The 22,321-nt window shown below is 45.8% G+C and overlaps 1 protein-coding gene and 1 long non-coding RNA gene across 11 annotated transcripts in view; both read right to left on the bottom strand.

Annotated features, from left to right (window-relative positions):
- The window catches only part of LOC118375333 (ubiquitin carboxyl-terminal hydrolase 19-like), a 39,143-nt gene that overhangs the window by 13,590 nt on the left and 3,232 nt on the right, over positions 1-22,321 (bottom strand). For 2 of the 9 annotated variants that reach the window (XM_052481681.1, XM_052481688.1), the window contains 19 exons: positions 14,120-14,248; positions 12,861-12,997; positions 12,160-12,690; positions 11,600-12,038; positions 11,335-11,494; positions 11,161-11,232; positions 10,913-11,028; positions 9,455-9,672; positions 7,463-7,673; positions 6,913-7,046; positions 5,857-6,030; positions 5,545-5,655; positions 4,089-4,199; positions 3,745-3,987; positions 3,503-3,621; positions 3,190-3,333; positions 2,731-3,062; positions 588-698; positions 206-422 (listed from right to left, as the gene is read on the bottom strand). In XM_052481681.1, coding sequence (XP_052337641.1) covers positions 206-422; positions 588-698; positions 2,731-3,062; positions 3,190-3,333; positions 3,503-3,621; positions 3,745-3,987; positions 4,089-4,199; positions 5,545-5,655; positions 5,857-6,030; positions 6,913-7,046; positions 7,463-7,673; positions 9,455-9,672; positions 10,913-11,028; positions 11,161-11,232; positions 11,335-11,494; positions 11,600-12,038; positions 12,160-12,690; positions 12,861-12,997; positions 14,120-14,248 — 3,709 coding nt within the window. The remainder of the gene's footprint in view (positions 1-205; positions 423-587; positions 699-2,730; positions 3,063-3,189; positions 3,334-3,502; positions 3,622-3,744; positions 3,988-4,088; positions 4,200-5,544; positions 5,656-5,856; positions 6,031-6,912; positions 7,047-7,462; positions 7,674-9,454; positions 9,673-10,912; positions 11,029-11,160; positions 11,233-11,334; positions 11,495-11,599; positions 12,039-12,159; positions 12,691-12,860; positions 12,998-14,119; positions 14,249-22,321) is intronic. The other 7 variants (XM_052481687.1, XM_052481682.1, XM_052481684.1 and 4 more) reach the window with 7 other exon arrangements.
- On the bottom strand, positions 6,038-6,902 carry LOC127912446 (uncharacterized). Of its 2 annotated transcripts, none has more exons than XR_008082752.1 (3): positions 6,351-6,902; positions 6,271-6,310; positions 6,038-6,190 (listed from the first exon to the last, which is right to left on the bottom strand). It is a non-coding gene; the product is annotated as an uncharacterized LOC127912446 (long non-coding RNA). The 2 variants fall into 2 exon arrangements; XR_008082753.1 differs by having other exon boundaries at positions 6,391-6,902.

Here is a 22,321-nt window from a genome sequence, read left to right as displayed (position 1 = left end):
GATAGGGACAGAGAGAAAGAGAGTTTGTTAGGTTTGTAAATCCATCAAAACACCACCTAAATCAGTAAGAGGACTGTCTGAATGTTAACTGTGCAGTACGTGTGTTAGTCCACGGCATTGTGGGACTGTAGGGCTACATTTGTTTGAGTATGTCTGCATGTTAGTGTATGTTGAAGGCTACATTGATCAGTGGTGTTTTTCCTACCATGCCTCCTCTGGTGCCAGCACCTCAGGCCTAGTGAAGAGGTTGAGGCACTGCTCCAGGGTGAAGTGTCCAGCCCTGGCTGTCTCGTTGACCGACCCAGGGTCCTCTTCAAATTCCAGCTCCTTGGATCGAACCAAGACGTACTCCTTGAGACGCTCGTTGTTCTTCCACACCAGCTCCAGGCTGGAGTCCTCAGGGAGGTCCAGAACGGCCTCTTCTAGGGTAAAGGGGAAAGGCGACAAAACAACAGGAAGACATTCTAGAACACATATCGTAAAGGAGTTCAATGTTGAATGATTACAGGGCAGCAGATGTTTGAGTTTAAGCGTTGTCTTAACACTAGGACCAGGTGTGAGGGGCAGGTTTGAGATTAGGCCCTGACCCTTTTCCTCCAGTATCTGTTCCTTGCTGTTGGAGTGGAGGACGGTGATGTAGAACTGAGAGGTGTGGCTGGACGCAGACTCTGATGGTTGCTGGTAGCCGGTCACAGCAGCTAGACACAAAACACAGCCTCAAAACACAGCCTCAAAACACAGCCTCAAAACACAGCGTAAGACATCCACTAAATAAATCTTAATTGGTCACATACACAAGGTTAGCAGATGTTATTGCAAGTGTAGCGAAATGCTTGTAAATAACCAAAAGTATGTGGACACCTGCTTGTCGAACATCTCATTCCAAAATCATGGGCATTAATATGGAGTTGGTTCCCCCTTTGCTGCTATAATAGCCTCCACTCTTCTGGGAAGTCTTTCCACTAGATGATGGAACATTGCTGCTATAACAGCCTCCACTCTTCTGGGAAGTCTTTCCACTAGATGATGGAACATTGCTGCTATAACAGCCTCCACTCTTCTGGGAAGGCTTTCCACTAGATGATGGAACATTGCTGCTATAACAGCCTCCACTCTTCTGGGAAGGCTTTCCACTAGATGTTGGAACATTGCTGCTATAACAGCCTCCACTCTTCTGGGAAGTCTTTCCTCTAGATGCTGGAACGTTGCTGCTATAACAGCCTCCACTCTTCTGGGAAGTCTTTCCACTAGATGTTAGAACATTGCTGCTATAACAGCCTCCACTCTTCTGGGAAGTCTTTCCACTAGATGTTGGAACATTGCTGCTATAACAGCCTCCACTCTTCTGGGAAGTCTTTCCACTAGATGTTGGAACATTGCTGCTATAACAGCCTCCACTCTTCTGGGAAGGCTTTCCACTAGATGTTGGAACATTGCTGCTATAACAGCCTCCACTCTTCTGGGAAGGCTTTCCACTAGATGTTGGAACATTGCTGCTATAACAGCCTCCACTCTTCTGGGAAGTCTTTCCACTAGATGTTGGAACATTGCTGCTATAACAGCCTCCACTCTTCTGGGAAGGCTTTCCACTAGATGTTGGAACATTGCTGCTATAACAGCCTCCACTCTTCTGGGAAGGCTTTCCACTAGATGTTGGAACATTGCTGCTATAACAGCCTCCGCTCTTCTGGGAAGGCTTTCCACTAGATGTTGGAACATTGCTGCTATAACAGCCTCCACTCTTCTGGGAAGGCTTTCCACTAGATGTTGGAACATTGCTGCTATAACAGCCTCCACTCTTCTGGGAAGGCTTTCCACTAGATGTTGGAACATAGATGCAGGAACTTGCATCCATTCAGCCACAAGAGTGTTAGAGAGGTTGGGCACTGATGTTGGGCAATTAGGCCCGGCTCACAGTTGGTGTTCCAATTCATCCCAAAGGTGTTCGATGGGGTTGAGATCAGGGCTCTGTGTAGGCCAGTTAAGTTCTTCCACTTTGATCTCGACAAACTATTTCTGTATGGATCTCGTTTTGTGCCTAGATTTGTCCATCGGACTGCCAGATGGTGAAGCGTGGTTCATCACTCCAGAGAACGCATTTCCACTGCTCCAGAGTCCAACTGCGGCAAACTTTACACCACGCCAGCCGACGCCTCGCATTGCGAATGGTGATCTTAGGCTTGTGTCCTGCTGCTTGGCCATGGAAACCCGATTCCATGAAGCTCCTGACGAACAGCTCTTGTGCTGCCGTTGCAACCGAGGACAGACGGTTTATTTACACGCTACACACTTTAGCACTCCCGTTCTGTGAGCTTGTGTGGCCTACCACTTCGCGGCTGAGCCGTTGTTGCTCCTAGATGTTTCCACTTCACAATAACAGCACTTACATTTGACCAGGGGAGAAATTTGACAAACTGACTTATTGGAAAAGGTGTCATCCTATGACAGTGCCACGTTGAAAGTCGCTGCTCTCTTCAGTAAGGCTATTCTTACTGTTTGTCTATGGAGATTGCATGGCGGTGTGCTCGATTTTACACCTGTCAGCAACAGGTGTGGATAAAATCTCCAAATCCACTCATTTGAAGGAGTGTCCACATACTTTTGTAAACATAGTGTATCTATGGTAAGGTAAAAAAAAATATTTGACTATATAAATCAGTTGAGAAATGTAATGAAAAAAGTCAAAACAATACTATTGGTATGTCAATTTTAGAAGATGCTTGCCTTTACCTTCTGGTCTGACAGCCTTCTCACAGGAGGTCTCCTTCTCTCCCTGGGAGTCAGAGGAGGCCTCAATGAAACCTGAGTCTGTGGTGTGGGTGGAGAGGGCGTCTGGGTCTCCGGCTGGATGTGCTGAGGCCTGGGCTGTCTCTAGTGGAGCCTCAGGAACCAGAGAGGAGCCCTCCTGCTCCGAGTCCCCTGCCCCACCGCCCCTGGCCGTATCCCCTGGCCCCACACTTTCAGGGGTCTCTGCTGGAGGGGGAAGGTCAGCCAGGCACTGGGTGACCTCTGGAGACGTCCTGCCAGACTGGAAGGGAGGCTGGAACACGTTCACTGAATACCTACACAGAGAGATGGGGGGGGGACCAAATAGTAAATCAGTGACAGTCCAACAATGTTAAATCAGCAAAGTTGTACTGATATCTAAAGAGCAGCATTCATATCCATCCATCAACATCCCAATGGTACCTTGAGTATCCTTCCAGCAGCTGGGACAGCCGGGCATAGGTGAGTCTGGACTCAGGGACGCTGACCAGGAAGGGAAGCCCCACGTTCTCTATGTTGGGCCCACACAGAACCTTGTGGCTGGACCAATGTTTTTTCTGGCAAACTCTGAAAAAAAAGTTAGATTGGATTAAAAACTAAACTAATATATTTTTTCTATTCCTGAATAATTTAGGAGAACAGGAAATAGTTATGTTATTATTGGGAGATTAACTCATTCAATTGCCTCCGTGTCATTAGTGCCAGACAGCAAACATTTAGTGAGCTATTGACTCACTGGTTGCAGTAACCCACGCGGTAGCAGCGGGTGCATCGCTTCAGTTTCTCTTCATCCGAGAGAGGAGGCTTCAGGCAGGCAGCACACTTCGAGATGGGAATACTGGGGACCTGAGGCCTCTGGACAGGGGGGGCAGAGAGACAGATGAGCTGAACACAGAGACAGAGGAAACACACTAGGGACTTGTGTTATAGTTCCCTAAGGTTCGAATAGGACAGCAAGAGAGGCTGCTGGATGTTTACCTGCTGGACTCGGAGCACCACCACCCTCTCCTTGGCCAGCTCCTTAGACAGCACTTCGAAGCAGAAGAGCATGTCTGAGGAAGAGACCGTGTCCAGGGAGTTGGATGGGAGGAAGATCCGATGGAAACGACTCTTCACTACCTCAGCCAATCTCAGGTTCTCTGCCTTGATCCTCACACTCCGAGAGATGGACTCCAGGACCTCGGCTGTGCTCGAGTTCTCTTTACTCACACTCACCAGGAACTGACACAAATCAGAGGAAGCAGACTTAGTCAAATAAAATTGTTCAAATCAAAACATAATAAACAGAAGCCATCTGCTATTTGAATGATACGTCCTCTTACCTTCATGGGTTTCTTGTGAGGCTCTTTAGCAAAGTAGAACACTGTGAGGACCTTCTGCTTCTGGGGCAAGGGCACGGGAAGGTAGAGGAAGGGGTCAAAGGTTATGGAAACCTGGGGAGAGAGAAGGACATTTGAACTTTTCAAAACATTCAAACATCTTACTGGCCCATACAAATGCATGCCAGGGCAGCAGGCAGCCAAGTGGTTAGAGCGTTGGGCCTATAACCAAAAGGTTGCCCCTGAACAAGGCAGTTAACCCACTGTTCCTAGGCCGTCATTGTAAATAATAATTTGTTCTTCACTGACTAGCCTAGTTAAATAAAATACAAATGTAATAACAGATACACTACATGGAACAACAGAATAATATATCCACAAATAATAGCAAAAAGGAAGTTGGTTCTGACAGCCAACAAGTGCTCAGGTTATGTGGGAACTCCTTCAAGATTGTTGGAAAAGCATTCCAGGTGAAGCTGGTTATGAGAGTGCAAAGCTGTCTTTTAGGCAAACGTTGGCTACTTCAAAGAATCTCAAATATAAACTATATTTTGATTTGTTTAACACTTCTTTTTGATTACTACATGATTCCTTGTGTGTTATTAAATAGTTTTGATGTCTTCCCTATTATTCTACAATGTAGAAAATAGTAAAAATAAAGAAAATCCCTGGAATGAGTAGGCGTGTCCAAACTGTTGACTGGTACTGTACTTCCAGTCGTGTTTTTCAACTGGTACCAGGGGATCTTCAGACTAGTTTTGTGAAGCCTGTGGGCGTCCTAGAGGATAACAACCAACATGTTCATGAGAGTCTCACCTTTCCATATTAGTGTGTAGAACAACCTTTTTGGACGCAACAGACAGAAGTTGGCTAATGGTCTGTACTAACTTCAGAGGAGTCCAAAGATGTTTGTGGGGGTGTTGTAGAGCAAAACAGAGAACACCATCGTGTTCATGAGAGTCTCACCTTTACATATTAGTGTGTAGAACGATATGTTCGGAAATGACAGACGACCAGTTTTCGTGATGTCTCACGGTCTGACAAACACCGCTCTAGCTCTGTAACCTTTCATCGCAGATGCGGAATTACAAGATTCGCGGATTGAGACGCATCCAATGCAAAAAAAACATCTCTCTAGCTTAAACTGACAGATTTCTATGGGGATATTTTCTTTAAAATTATGCTAATTATATTTCCGCGCGGACTTAGACATTAGGGGGTTAAACGCATGATGCCTAAGGGGCAGACATGCCTGAAACAACAGTCAGGGTCTGTGTTCAGCACTGGATAGCCGTAGCTATGGTATTATCCCTGTGAGTTTGACTGATACATTCCAAGACTAGAAAAAACCCCATTGAGACTCAATACAAAACACAGTTCAACATGAACACCCAGATATATTCAGACAGTGGAGTGTTGCTTAATTGTGTTGAAATAATTCCGCTGTTTTGTGTCTTACCTTGGAGCACACTGGGCAGACGAGCTTGGATTTGTACTGGCCCTGGAAGAGGTCTACGATGAACGAGTCGTTTCTCATCTTGTGCCTCTGCCATGCCTCATCTGCCACCACCTTTTAAAAACAGACACACCCAAGTCATTTTCCAAGACAACTGGACTGAATGGAAACAGTGAGTGTGGTTATAAGTATGACTGTCTCTGCATTGCTTGCCATTTGGAGTTTTAGCCTGCTGGGTATGTGTAAAGCACCTTTTTAGATGTCACAAAGGGGCCTTATAAAAATAAATGTGATTGTTTATGGTGCTGCTCAAACCTTTATTTCACCCACCTCGTCCAGCCGTCCGTCTGAGTCCACGGTCTCTGTGTAGGGCTTGTTCTGGATGCGGTTCAGGTCCTCGTGGAGCCCATCCAGGAGGAAGGCCATGAACTCCTGGGCATCGTGCTGGGCATAGCCTGTAAACTGACTGGCCTTACTGGCCACGATCGCCTGGAGAATAAAAACACCACATCTTACTGGATATGATCACCTGGAGAATAAACACACCACATCTTAGTGGATACGATCACCTGGAGAATAAACACACCACATCTTAGTGGATACGATCGCCTGGAGAATAAAGACACCACATCTTAGTGGATACGATCACCTGGAGAATAAACACACCACATCTTAGTGGATATGATTGCCTAGAGAATAAAGACACCACATCTAAGTGGATACGATCACCTGGAGAATAAAGACACCACATCTTAGTGGATACGATCGCCTGGAGAATAAAGACACCACATCTTCGTGGATACGATCACCTGGAGAATAAAGACACCACATCTTAGTGGATACGATCACCTGGAGAATAAAGACACCACATCTTAGTGGATACGATCACCTGGAGAATAAAGACACCACATCTTAGTGGATACGATCACCTGGAGAATAAAGACACCACATCTTAGTGGATACGATCACCTGGAGAATAAAGACACCACATCTTAGTGGATACGATCACCTGGAGAATAAAGACACCACATCTTAGTGGATACGATCACCTGGAGAATAAAGACACCACATCTTAGTGGATACGATCACCTGGAGAATAAAGACACCACATCTTAGTGGATACGATCACCTGGAGAATAAAGACACCACATCTTAGTGGATACGATCACCTGGAGAATAAAGACACCACATCTTAGTGGATACGATCACCTGGAGAATAAAGACACCACATCTTAGTGGATACGATCACCTGGAGAATAAAGACTAAGGCTATTTGGGTTATAGCATCTGCTAAATGTCATATTATCTCATTCTATATTATTAAATAACAGGAGGGAGGTAAAGATGGGACTCAGGACAGTGGAGTGTCACCTTTAACTTAGAGGGCTGAAAAGCATGGTGGGTACCCTTCCACAAAGCCCGGAGCAGCACAGCGAACCCGATGGCCAGCCGACCACCTGTCCCCAACGGGTTATTACAGTTGATCTCATTCTCAAACGCCCGGTCTACACAGAGGGTGAGAGAACACCGTTAATGGTTTAATATCTACACTCACTGAAGATTAATACAATGACTTGCATGTTCAAACTTATATATATATATATAAATATGTAAATATGTATGTAAAAAATAAAATGTTACATTGCAGGGAATAAAATATGTTCATATATAAATAAATATATATAAATATATATATATATAAGAAAATATTTATTCCTTGCAATGTAACATTTAATTTTTTACATACATATTTACATCAGACACATTTCATAAAGGATATATATATAAAAATATTTATTCCCTGCAATGTAACATTTTATTTATTTTTACATCAGACACATTACACAAAGGAATGTAAACAACTTCAAGTTAAATGAAAGAATGACAGAAGGGAAGAGGAAGATTAGAGGAGCTCACTGACCATGAAAGTAGTCCCTGAGTTCCCGGGTGTTGGAAAGAGACTGGATGACACTGTTCATAAAGCATGTGTTGCCCAGGTTGACCAGGCCTGTGAAGCCTGGCAGACACACCTTCTCTTCCTCCTCCTCTTCCTCCTCAACGCTTCGCTGGCTGTGCTGGCTGCCGGCAGGAGGTGCGTGGGTCATGGGCTGGACCATACAGGTGGGCTTGGGCTGAGACAGAAATTAAGGGATGAAATTACCATCAACTTTATAAAGACCTTTTTTACATCAACAGTTCTTTACTGATACCCCAGCCTAAAACCCCTAAGAACAAGCAATGCAGAGGCCCAGTGGCTTGGAAAAATACCAACCCTCGAGGCTCATAGGATAATGAAATGATAAAGAAATCAGATTCCCTTTCCCCCTACTCATTTTCCAGTCCCCTATTCCTCGTCCTAAATCACTTCATACAGTTTCCCTTTTTGGGCCTTTTCCATCTCATCCTCAGTCAGTCCTCTCTCCCTCTCTCACCATCTCATCCTCCGCCAGTCCTCTCTCTCTCACCATCTCATCCTCCGCCAGTCCTCTCTCTCACCATCTCATCCTCCGCCAGTCCTCTCTCTCTCTCTCTCACCATCTCATCCTCCGCCAGTCCTCTCTCTCTCTCTCTCTCTCTCTCACCATCTCATCCTCCGCCAGTCCTCTCTCTCTCTCTCTCACCATCTCATCCTCCGCCAGTCCTCTCTCTCTCTCTCCATCTCATCCTCCGCCAGTCCTCTCTCTCTCTCTCACCATCTCATCCTCCGCCAGTCCTCTCTCTCTCTCTCTCACCATCTCATCCTCCGCCAGTCCTCTCTCTCTCTCTCCTCTCTCACCATCTCATCCTCCGCCAGTCCTCTCTCTCTCTCTCTCTCACCCTCCGCCAGTCCTCTCTCTCTCTCTCACCATCTCATCCTCCGCCAGTCCTCTCTCTCTCTCTCACCATCTCATCCTCCGCCAGTCCTCTCTCTCTCTCTCTCACCATCTCATCCTCCGCCAGTCCTCTCTCTCTCTCTCACCATCTCATCCTCCACCAGTCCTCTCTCTCTCTCTCACCATCTCATCCTCCGCCAGTCCTCTCTCTCTCTCTCACCATCTCATCCTCCGCCAGTCCTCTCTCTCTCTCTCACCATCTCATCCTCCGCCAGTCCTCTCTCTCTCTCTCTCACCATCTCATCCTCCGCCAGTCCTCCCTCTCTCACCATCTCATCCTCCGCCAGTCCTCCCTCTCTCACCATCTCATCCTCCGCCAGTCCTCCCTCTCTCACCATCTCATCCTCCGCCAGTCCTCCCTCTCTCACCATCATCTCCATCAGTCCTCTCTCACCATCATCTCCGTCAGTCCTCTCTCACCATCATCCTCCGTCAGCCCTCTCTCTCTCTCTCACCATCTCATCCTCCATCAGTCCTCCCTCTCTCACCATCTCATCCTCCGCCAGTCCTCCCTCTCTCACCATCTCATCCTCCGCCAGTCCTCCCTCTCTCACCATCTCATCCTCCGCCAGTCCTCCCTCTCTCACCATCTCATCCTCCGCCAGTCCTCCCTCTCTCACCATCATCTCCATCAGTCCTCTCTCACCATCGTCTCCGTCAGTCCTCTCTCACCATCATCCTCCGTCAGTCCTCTCTCTCTCTCTCTCACCATCTCATCCTCCATCAGTCCTCCCTCTCACCATCTCGTCCTCCGTCAGTCCTCTCTCACCATCTCGTCCTCCGTCAGTCCTCTCTCACCATCTCATCCTCCGTCAGTCCTCTCTCACCATCTCATCCTCCGTCAGTCCTCTCTCACCATCTCATCCTCCGTCAGTCCTCTCTCTCTCTCACCATCTCATCCTCCGTCAGTCCTCCCTCTCTCACCATCTCATCCTCCGTCAGTCCTCCCTCTCTCACCATCTCATCCTCCGTCAGTCCTCCCTCTCTCACCATCTCATCCTCCGTCAGTCCTCCCTCTCTCACCATCTCCTCCAACTCACCGTGACTGCAGGCTCCTGTTTGATGGGGACATGGTCTGAGACTGTGCGGGATGACACACTGTCCAGGCATCCGTCCACTGTCCGAGGGGACTTGGGTTTCCCCTCCCCCACCCATGGTGGCTCCTCCTTGGCAGAGAGGGAGTGCTTGCTGCTGCCCGGCTGACTGGCCTGAGAGGACGGTGCGGAGGGCACAGCAACCTTGGCGCCACCCACTGCACCTTAAACAGAGGAGGATGGAGCTTGTGGTCAACGGCAAACAACTGTCAGGACCAAGAGAAGCATATTACCTTACAAGTTAAGGACATAACCTGGGCACTGTAACCTGGGCACTGTAACCTGGGCACTGTAACCTGGGCACTGTAACCTGGGCACTGTAACCTGGGCACTGTAACCTGGGCACTGTAACCTGGGCACTGTAACCTGGGCACTGTAACCTGGGCACTGTAACCTGGGCACTGTAACCTGGGCACTGTAACCTGGGCACTGTAACCTGGGCACTGTAACCTGGGCACTGTAACCTGGGCACTGTAACCTGGGCACTGTAACATGGGCACTGTAACATGGGCACTGTAACATGGGCACTGTAACATGGGCACTGTAACATGGGCACTGTAACATGGGCACTGTAACATGGGCACTGTAACATGGGCACTGTAACATGGGCACTGTTCTGCACTGACACCCAGAGACCCGCGGGATTGTGAGAACAGCAGACATGCATACTGAGTAACTGGATTAGTTTCAGTGGTCAGATACCTGTCCGTAGTGCTGCCTTGAATGGAAACACCCACAAACATGCCTGCTTACTATAGTCACGCATAACACCAACACCTTATTAGTATACCAAACATTAAGACCCCCACCTTCCCTCAGAACCACCTAAATTCAACCCTCCCGCGGTGTCAACCCTCCCGCGGTGTCAACCCTCCCGCGGTGTCAACCCTCCCGCGGTGTCAACCCTCCCGCGGTGTCAACCCTCCCGCGGTGTCAACCCTCCAAAGTCTTTTTTTTTTAAATTTTACCTAGGCAAGTCAGTTAAGAACAAATTCTTATTTTCAATGACGGCCTAGGAACAGTGGGTTAACTGCCTGTTCAGGGGCAGAACGACAGATTTTGTACCTTGTCAGCTCGGGGATTTGAACTTGCAACCTTTCGGTTACTAGTCCAATGCTCTAACCACTAGGCTACCCTGCCGCCCCAATTCACATTAGGACAGGCTCTAATGATGTCCTAGGACACTGGTTGGACCTAGCCAGTAGGTTACAGTCAATTGGTTCAAATTGAAACACATCAATGTGCTCCTCAAACAGCGATATAAAAATACAGTCAGTAAACACATTTATGTGGAAGCTATTGTGTGTGTAATATTTATACGGGGCTGGTATATCTCAAACTGTGTGACAGCTAGTGTAACAGATGTCTATAACGTGTGCAGTAGAAGCCAGGCAGCAGGAAGACCTTGTGTAGCAGGGGCCTCCAGGCCCCCCCAGCGCTGGCTGTGCCTCTTCTTCAGGGTGATGTCTAAACGGGACGGGGTGAAGGCATAAGTGGACTGCTCAGGCTGGATGAGGTTCCTGTAACAGAGGATCCCCAGCTTGTCAGACTCACCGTCTCAATGAGAACCAAAAAGGGACATCTGTACACGTGTATAGAAACACCACACAAAAAAAAAAAATCACAGACCAAGCTGGACTTGAAAGTCTTACCGGAGTTTGACTTGCCACTTAAAGACGGTGTTCGCTCCGCAGTCCGCATGAAGACGCAGGAAATTCACATCGCTGTTTGAACGGGAAGAAAGTTCAATAAACTGGAAACACCACTAAAATCCAATTAAGATCCACTAAGGTCACCAAGGTGAAAGGTCACAAGGACCAAGTTACCTGGTCTGGAAGAGGAGTGTGAAGTCCTGTTCTCTGAAGATCACCCTGGCTGTCTCTCTGAAGATACCCTTCATGTACACGTTGACCACCATCAGGTCTGTCCCTTTCTCGTACGAGTCGTTCTTCAACAACTTCAGGTTCACCATTGGCTCTGGAACTGCTAGAAGATAACCACAGTGCCACGTTTCAGGTCACTGTCTGCAGACCATGGACTCACCGTGACAGAAATAAAATTTCAGCGTCCCCTTTTGAGACGTCCACTGACCTTCCTCCTGCTTCCTCTCCAGAGGTTCCTCCTTAGACCGGTCCCTCTTCTCCTCCTGAGTGCTGCTGCTGGAGGACTCAGCCTGCTCGGTGTCTGTTGCAGTCACAGGATTCCCTGATCCTGAACGATTGGTTGGTGTTAGAGACTCAGTGGCCTGGTCAGCATCATTCGGAGGCTGTCTCACTACCGTCTCAGAATCAGGCCTCTCGGCCTCCCCTGGCCTCTCGGCCTCCCCTGGCCTCTCGGCCTCCCCTGGCCTCTCGGCCTCCCCTGGCCTCTCGGCCTCCCCTGGCCTCTCGGCCTCCCCTGGCCTCTCTGTTCTGTTGGTGGAGGCTCCAGCCTTGGGGCTGATCTCAGCACTGGACACAGTGGCTGCCGGTATGATTACCTCTTCTGCACCAGCCTTGAAATCAGACTCTGGGGCCTTCTTGTCCTCCGTCTAAAACAATAAATGGGCTTTACAATCAGATCCAGAGGAGCAGAATTTCACACACATATTTGAACCCACACAGTACTCAGTGCCTGGTGAGACGGTAGAGTCTAGAGACACCGGGACTCACCTGAACTTTCAACTCCTGCTGCGTGTGGCTGACGGCTACCTCAGATGTTGTACCCTCATGGCCATTGCCAAGCAGGTCAGCTCGATTGTCACCAGCTGTAGACGTCTGGAGGTCCCGGCCAGTGGGGCTGTGTGGTTTCCCATTGGCTGTGGACTTGGAGTGTGTATCCCTGGGCATCTCTGAGGTGGGGTCCTTGGAGACCTTGGGGGGATGGACGGGGCGCTTGGCACTGGGCTCCTGAGGCAGGTCCCCTTTACTGACACTGACCGGCTTGGTCTGCCCCCCTCCTCCAGCCTTCACCACAGACTCTAGCCTGTCGGCTGGTTTGTAGTTCATGATGCGTTTGACACCTCGCTCTGCTTTGCCACGCCTTTGTTCACACTGTGCCGGTGGAGCAGACGTCTGGGTGGACAGTTCAGCCATGTCTGTCGTTTCTGGGACAGACTTCTCAGGCTTTACCAGAGGCGGCTGTTTCTGGTCTTTACCGATCTTGGCCTCCACTTTCACAGGCTGCTTCTCCTTCTTATTTTGCTGCAGGGAGGAGATGAGACAAAATGTTTTTTTTTGGTATGTATTTCTTTTAGGAATTGTGGTTAAAACCTTCGCAAGAGATAGGCAATAGTCACATGATGGTAGTTGATGGTATTCCATGAGAGAAACACATGCTAAATGACAGCAGGGAGGCCAGTTGGCAGACTCACCATAAGGGAAGGCCAGGAGTGGAAGGGGATCTTCTTGTGCATAACCAGCAGGAGGAAGCCACTCTTCTCTTTGTACTGTACTTTGCTGCAGGAGCCCTCAATCTCCTCATGCAGATGACAGTCCCACTGGCGCCCATCTGGAGAGAGAGCAGTCACGGGCCATCAGACTAGTGCTAATGCTGCATGTTCAAAGTGAACGGCTAAATGCCACGCAAACCAAAGACACACACACACACTCCCTCATTCAAACACCATCTCAACACACACTCCCTCCCTCATTCAAACACCATCTCAGCACACACTCTCCCTCATTCAAACACCATCTCAGCACACACACTCCCTCCCTCATTCAAACACCATCTCAACACACACACTCCCTCATTCAAATACCATCTCAACACACACACTCCCTCATTCAAATACCATCTCAGCACACACACTCCCTCATTCAAATACCATCTCAGCACACACTCTCCCTCATTCAAATACCATCTCAGCACACACACTCCCTCATTCAAACACCATCTCAACACACACACTCCCTCATTCAAATACTCTCAGCACACACACACTCCCTCATTCAAACACCATCTCAGCACACACTCTCCCTCATTCAAATACCATCTCAGCACACACTCTCCCTCATTCAAATACCATCTCAGCACACACACTCCCTCATTCAAACACCATCTCAGCACACACACTCCCTCCCTCATTCAAACACCATCTCAGCACACACACTCCCTCCCTCATTCAAACACCATCTCAGCACACACACACACCCTCATTCAAACACCATCTCAGCACACACACACACTCCCTCCCTCATTCAAACACCATCTCAACACACACATTTTCTCTTTCAAACACCATCTCAGCACACACACACTCCCTCATTCAAACACCATCTCAGCACACACACACACTCCCTCATTCAAACACCATCTCAGCACACACACACACTCCCTCATTCAAACACCATCTCAACACACACACTCCCTCATTCAAATACCATCTCAAAACACACACTCCCTCATTCAAATACCATCTCAAAACACACACTCCCTCATTCAAACACCATCTCAACACACACACTCCCTCATTCAAATACCATCTCAGTACACACACACTCCTTCATTCAAAACACCATCTCAACACACACACAAAAAAACAGACATGTAGCCTGTACAAGCTCTCATACACGTGCAATCATCACATACACTTAGGCTATAAGACATGTAGTTAGTTTGTGATCTCACCTGGGAAGCGGGCCTGACAGTCTGTGTCGGTGAAGGTAATGGTGACGTCCTCCACCCTCTGCACCCCGTCTCCACAGCGCAGCCTCGCGATCACCTCATTAGCATTCTGCTTCCAGTCCACAAACACATCTACACAGCACCGAGCAGAGACAACACAGTCTGTCAGAGGACTACAAACACATCTACACAGCACCGAGCGAGCAGAGACAACGCAGTCTGTCAGAGGACTACAAACACATCTACACAGCACCGAGCGAGCAGAGACAACGCAGTCTGTCAGAGGACTACCACACTCAGCATACCACAGGGATTACCTTCAAAACGGATTCTGTAACACAAGAACACTTTGTCCACAGCGCCTGCTGTGACTGTGTTAGACAAGCATGCAAATCAAACTAGAATAGTCCACAACAGATCAGTATAGCTAGACGCAGAGGAATAGATAAGGGTTGAATATTTTACCGGTATTTTACAAAATGTTCCAACTGGACAATAAATCACTTTTCTCCCGGGTAAACTGGGATTTTTCCCGCCAAAACCGGAAGTGTCATTCAAAAGTATAATAAAGCATTATAAAGCCTAATAAAGCATTATAAAGCCTAATAAAACATTATAAAGCCTAATAAAGCATTATAAAGCCTAATAAAGCCTAATAAAACAAAGCCTAATAAAGCATTATAAAGCCTAATAAAGCATTATAAAGCATTATAAAGCCTAAAGTATTATAAGGCCTAATAAAGCCTAATAAAGCATTATAAAGCCTAATAAAGCATTATAAAGCCTATTAAAGCCTAATAAAGCATTATAAAGCCTAATAAAACATTATAAAGCCTAAAACATTATAAAGCCTAATAAAACATTATAAAGCATTATAAAGCCTAATAAAACATTATAAAGCCTAATAAAACATAAAGCATTATAAAGCCCAATAAAGCATTATAAAGCCTAATAAAGCATTATCTGAAAGAGGGAGGCTAAATAAGACATCTATATATACACTGTATATAGCCCTATATATCTAGAACACGATTATCTACATTGAAGTCAGAAGTTTACATGCACCTTAGTCAAATACATTTAAACTCAGTTTTTCACAATTCCTGCCATTTAATCCTGGTAAAAATTCCCCGTCTTAGGTCAGTTAGGATCACTACTTTATTTTAAGAACAATAGTAGAGAGTGATTTATTTCAGCTTTTATTTCTTTCATCACATTCCCAGTGAGTCTGAAGTTTACATGCTACCAAATACTAATTGAGTGTGTTGCCTTTAAAATTGTTGGGTCAAACTTCCTGACGGATGTCTTGAGATGTTGCTTCAATACATCCACATGATTTTATACCCTCATGAAGACATCTATTTTGTGAAGTGCACCAGTCCCCCCTGCAGAAAAGCACCTCCACAACATGATCCCGCCACCCCCGTGCTTCACGTTTGGGATGGTGTTCTTCGGCTTGCAAGCCTCCCCTTTTTCCCCCAAATATAACGGTGGTCATTATGGCCAAACAGTCCTATTTTTGTTTCATCAGACCAGAGGACATTTCTCTAAAAAAGGAAAATCTTTATCCCCATGTGCAGTTGTAAACCGTAGTCTGGCTATTTTATGGCGGTTTTGGAGCAGTGGCTTCCACCTTTCAGGTTATGTCGATATAGGACTCGTTTTACTGTGGATATAGATACTTTTGTACCCGTTTCCTCCAGCAACATCACAAGGTCCTTTGCTGTTGTTTTTGGGATTGAGTTGCACATTTCGCACCAAAGTACGTTCATCTCTCGGAGACCGAACGCGTCTCCTTCCTGAGTGGTATGACGGCAGCATGATGCCATGGTGTTTATACTTGCGTACTATTGTTTGTACAGATGAACGTGGTACCTTAAGGCAATTGCAAATGGCTCCCAAGGATGAACCAGACTTGTGGAGGTCTACAGTGTGTTTTCTGAGGTCTTGGCTGATTTCTTTTGATTTTCCCATGATGTCAAGCAAAGAGGAACGGAGCTTGAAGGTAGGCCTTGAAATATATCCACATGTACACCCCCAATTGACTCAAATGATGTTATTTAGCCTATCAGAAGCTTTTAAAGCCATAACAAATGTTTTGGAATTTTCCAAGCTGTTTAAAGGCACAGTTAAGTTAGTGTATGTAAACTTCTGACCCACTGGAATTGTGATACAGTGAATTATAAGTGAAATAATCTGTCTGTAAACAATTGTTGGAAAAATTACTTGTTCCATGCAAAGTATATGTCCTAAACGACTTGCAAAAACTAAAGTATGTTAAAAATACATGTGTGGAGTTGTTGAAAAACTAGTTTTAATGGCTCCAACCTAAGTGCATGTAAACTTCCGACTTCAACTGTATTTTGGATGCAATTTGAATGGAGTTGGAGATAAAGACTGCGAGAGGGCTCACGCCTGCGCTGATTTAACAACGATATTCGAGCGATATGCTGTTTTTAAACTCTGCAGCTGCAATTTTTTTTAAACAAGGTGACCCCCGAAAGCCAGATGGAGATGGGTAAATTAGAAGCGCATTGGGTCATTATACTACTGCAGTATAGAATATGTTGCAGCAAATGTAAGCCTACCTGTTACCATGATGAGATGATAGGTCTACAAGCATTGTGAACTGCGCTCCATACTGACGGGCTGTCTGTCCCCACCCTGAGCGTCAACACACTGACTCAACTCCAGCCACTTTAATAATGGCAATTGATGGGAAATTATGTAAAATATATCACTAGTCACTTTAAACAATTCTACCTAATATAATGTTTACATACCCTACATTATTCATCTCATATGAATACGTATATACTGTACTCTATATCATCTACTGTATCTTGCCTATGCCGCTCTGTACCATCACTCATTCATATATCTTTATGTACATATTCTTTACCCCCTTACACTTGTGTCTATAAGGTAGTAGTTTTGGAATTGTTAGCTAGATTACTTGTTGGTTATTACTGCATTGTCGGAACTAGAAGCACAAGCATTTCGCTACACTCGCATTAACATCTGCTAACCATGTGTATGTGACAAATTTGATTGGATTTGATTCATCGCGCCGAGGCCGTAGAGAAGCCAGATTGAGACATGGCAAATCATTTATCAATTCCATTTCACGCCATGTTGCTCATTGAAATCATTTACTATAATTTACTGGTTTCGCTCAGTTATTTATCCCGGGAAAAGAGAGTGGTTTTGAGAGGTAAATCCAGTAACCGGGTTCCCTCCATTCAACCCTAGACTGGATATAATTTAGTTAGGACTAGATTTACTATACAAATACAACTAGATATAGATCAATGCATTCGTCATCTGAAAACAGCTTCAAAATACTGCAGCATCACAAGAGACTAGATTTACAGAAATGCACACAATAACTTCTAAAAGCCTGTTTTTTCTTTGTCATTATGGGGTATTGCGTATAGATTTGATTAATTTAAGAATAAGGATGTAACCAAAACGTGGAAGAAGTCAAGGGGTCTGAATATTTCCAGAATGCAACAACTTCTTTGGACGGTACAAAAATGAATCCACTGCTAAAACATTTGTTTCACTAGAGAAAATCCCAAAAAACAACTTGTTAAAAATCACAAACATACAAAATAAGATACAAATAATCCTCATTCTGATAAAAAAATAAACCTGAAATAAGAAATCACAAACATTGGCAATGCTCAGCCAACCTACCTTTTGTCACTGTGAAGCTGCAGCACCTGCCCTCTAAGTTGAAAGGCCCTCAAACAACCTCATGTTCTCTTGAGTCAGCATGGAGCCTGGGGTTCTCTTCTTGGCAGTGCGTGGAGGTCATGTTTGAGAGTTCAGCTCAGTCTACTACGGTGCCCATGTTCACCACTACTACAGGCTCTTGTTTATTCTCCTGCCATCTCACACACATATAGTAAACAACTCTCTCTCGCACACACAAGCTGTAAAATGTCCCAGGCAACACCAACACCTCTACAGCTGGGCTCCCAGTCAGGCTGTAATCCATGTGACCCCCCTCCCCATAGACCCGGTCCACTATGACATCACCATAGTATTGACGTTTGTCCTCCTTTGAACGAAATGGCTTTTACCACTAGGCTAGTCCGTAGTGTCTGTCACTTGTGTTTTCTAGAAATTGTTGAAAGGCCTGTCACTTGCACATAGACCCACATACATTGAAAGTATGATAGGAATTTCACCACTAAAATATGAAAGAAACTGGGGAGATGCTTGGTGCGAATCAGTTAATGGCATAGACAACATCCAAGGCATCGGAAGGACACAAAGGATATAGTGTGGACAATGAGACCGAGGGTAGCTAGATGAGGCAAGAGGAGGACGTTGTGTGGGTGGAGAATCATGCTGGCCGGCCAGCCCTCTGAATTGATTGGGGTAATGAGTTCTAGTTGGAAATAGCAGAGCAGGGAGAGGCACAGCAGCTTTCTCTCATGACTGTGACAAATCCCGTTTCCCTGGATCCGGCCTTACATCAGCTTGATTGCAACTCTTCAGCATTAAGCAGAGAGCAGCAACCAGCGCATGATACCTACCAATACCAGCCAGTGTTTCCCCTATATGCATTTAGGAAGAGGAGGACCTCTAAAACCACACCATTGGCCACACTATTATCTAACATGAGTGGCTAGTGATCAGGCATTAGCTCCCTCCATCAGGGATCACATCTCAATTTCAGACAATACATAGACATGCATGGACATTTCTTAAACTAGACACTAATGTACTTGTCCTCTTGCTCAGTTGTGCACCGGGGCCTCCCACTCCTCTGTCTATTCTGGTTAGCGCCAGTTTGTGCTGTTCTGTGAAGGGAGTAGTACACAGCGTTGTACGAGATCTTCAGTTTGTTGGCAATTTCTCGCATCGAATATCCTTCAGAGTTCCAGAAGAGAGGTCTGTGTTTCTGGCCATTTTGAGACAGTTACCGAACCCACAAATGCTGATTCTCCAGATACTCAACTAGTCTAAAGGCCAGTTTTAGTGCTTTTTTCAAAATCAGGAAAACAGTTTTCAGCTGTGCTAACATAATTGCAAAATGGTTTTCTAATGATCAATTAGCCGTTCAAAATGATAAACTTGGATTAGCTAACACAACATGTCACTGGAACACAGGAGTGATGGTTGCTGATAAATGTAGATATTCCGTTACAAAAACCAACCGTTTCCAGCTACAATGGTCATTTACAACATTAACAATGTCTACACTTTATTTCTGATCAATTTGGTGTTATTTAAAAAAAGAAAAAAATACTTTCATAAACAGACATTTCTAAGTGACCCCAAACGTTGAACAGGAGTGTACATGTTTCAAGCAGACCACCATCGTCCCTATGCCCAAGAAAGCAAAGGTAACCTGCCTAAATGTCTACCGCCCTGTAGCACTCACGTCAGTAGCCATGAAGTGCTTTGAGAGGCTGGTCATGGCTCACAACACCATCATCCTGGAAACCCCAGACCCACTCCAATTTGCATAACCATCCCAACAGATACAGAGATGATGCAATCTCAATCGCAATCCACACTGCCCTTTCCCACCTGTACAAAAGGAACACCTATGTGAGAATGCTGTTCATTGACTACAGCTTAGCATTCAACCGCATAGTACCCACAAAGCTCATCACTAAGCTAAGGACACTGGGACTAAACATCTCCCTCTACAACTGGATCCTGGAGTTCCTTACGGGCTGCCCCTAGGTGGTAAGTCTAGAGAACAACACATCTGCCACACTGATCCTCAACATGGGGGCCCCTCAGGGGTGCGTGCTTAGCCCCTCCTGTACTCCCTGTTCACCCATGACTTCGTGGCCAAGCATGACTCCAACACGATCATTAAGTCTGCCGATGACAACATTGGTAGGCCTGATTACCGACAACAATGAGACAGCCTATAGGGAGGTCAGAGACCAGGCAGTGTGGTGCCAGGACAACAACCTCTCCCTCAACGTGAGCAAGACAAAGGAGATGATCGTGGACTACAGGAAATGGAGGGCCGAACACGTCCCCATTCACATCAACAGGTCTGTAGTGGAACAGTGAGAGTTCCAAGTGCCACATCACCAACAAACTATCCATGGTCCAAACATTCCAAGAAAGTCATGAAGAGACTCAAGAGACTGAAAATATTTGGCATGGTTCCCCAGATCCTCAAAAGGTTCAACAGCTGCACCATCGAGAGCATCCTGACTGGTTGCAACACTGCCCGGTATGGCAACTCCTCGGCCTCCGACCGCAAGGAGCTACAGAGGGTAGTGCGTCCGGCCCAGTACATCACTGGGGCCAAGCTTCCTGCCATCCAGGACCTCTAGTTTAACTGCAAGATATAAGTTGCAACTATGATGGTTGTTCCTCAAACTATGCATTTTAATTAAACTGAAAAAGATGAGGTAAATAGCCCACATTATCCAGAAAAATATATTTCAGGTTAAATTGAAATAGAAAGGTTTCAGTCTTACTTATTATATCATTCTGATTTTACATGAGCCTAAATTAATCTAAAATGTACAATAGGCAGGGCCCTATAAAAATCAATTTAATTCATTTTCTTTATAAACATTTTTTTATTATAGAAAAACAGAAGTGTTCTAAGTCCACAACAAAAACAAACGTGTTAAGCGTTCATGTAACGGTATTTTATTAGCATCCCCATTAGCTGTTGCAAAAGCAGCAGCTACTCTTCATGGGGTCCACATGAAACATGACATAATACAGAACATTAATAGACAACTACAGCTCAAGGACAGAACTACATACATTTTTCAAAAAAGGCCCACGTAGCCTACATATCAATACATATACACAAACTATCTAGGTCAAATAGGGGAGGGGCGTTACGCCAAAACAAATACCCATTGGATTTATTAAAATAGTCAGGATATAATTCTGACAGGCTACTTTCAGAATGAGGCTCTCCACTACACATTGTTCCTGCAGTGATGATTCACCAATATCAAATGTTTTCAGAATGTATCTGCTGATAAAAATCGCCAAAAACGCTAATGTGGGAAACAAATGAACGGCTCTCTCACCGAAGCGATTCGGTGGGCTACAATGACTAACGAGACAAAAGTCACTCACTGTCTGGCAAGACCTGACATCCTAGGAAAGGAAACCTAAAATAAATAAAAACTATTGGTGTCCCGATGCGACAAACATATAGTATAATCACGTTGCACTATTTATGAATGACAAAGGGATATTGGAGATCGACTTTATTCAGTCAGTTCAACACCTTTTATAAACTAGTCAACACCTAGCTGTTCAGTCGTCAATCAATGCACGGTAAAAAGGCAATGCCACACGACTCCACGTGGACAGCTATGTGAAGCACATGAAAGAAAATAAACGATTGTGCCAGAAAACAATAATTATGGTGGAGTTCAACTCATCGTTACCACTTACATTTACACGGGACGTGCAGATTCACAAGTATCATGCTCTCTCCCTCAGTGTTAAGACCTTCTACCGCAACTAACCACATCACACAAATTAGACCGGGAGGCAGGACAGACAGCAGACTGTTTCCCAGTCATCAGTGGCAGAAAATGCCTATCAGTCATTATGGCCGGAGAGGAATCGACAGACTAGCGAATTAAACGTTTTTAATGAAAAGTAGCCTGGTTAAAGCTGCAATATGTCACTTTTTTGGGCGACAAGACCAAATTCACATAGAAATGCGTGTTATAGTTATGTCATTCTCATTGAAAGCAAGTCTAAGAAGCAGTATGGTGCCGATAGACATGGCCGCTTTGTTGTATCACCGCCTGGTACGACAACTGCACCGTCCACAACCACAGGGCTCTCCAGAGGTTGGTACGGTCAGCCCAACGAATCACCGGGAGCACACTGCCAGCCCTTTGGGACATCTACAGCACCCGGTGTCACCTGAAGGTCAAGAAGAACATCAAGGACCTCAGTCACCAGGGTCACGGGCTGTTTACCCCACTATCACCCAGAACGTGAGGTTAGTACAGCTGCATCAAAGCTGGGACAGAGAGACGGGAAAAACAGCCTCTTTCCCAAGGTCATTAGACTGTTACATAGCCATCACTAGCCAGTCTCCTGCCCTGAACTTAGTCACTAGCTGGCTACCACCCGGTTACTCAACCCTGTACCTTAGAGGCTGCTGCCCTATGCACATGGAACACTGTGTAATAACTGGTCACTTTAATAATGTTTACATACTGTTTTACCCAT

Source organism: Oncorhynchus keta, chromosome 27 (genome assembly GCF_023373465.1).
Source record: "Oncorhynchus keta strain PuntledgeMale-10-30-2019 chromosome 27, Oket_V2, whole genome shotgun sequence".
Taxonomy (NCBI): domain Eukaryota; kingdom Metazoa; phylum Chordata; class Actinopteri; order Salmoniformes; family Salmonidae; genus Oncorhynchus; species Oncorhynchus keta.
The sequence above is the reverse complement of the archived record's forward strand: the minus strand, read 5'-3'. Positions and strand labels throughout refer to the sequence as shown.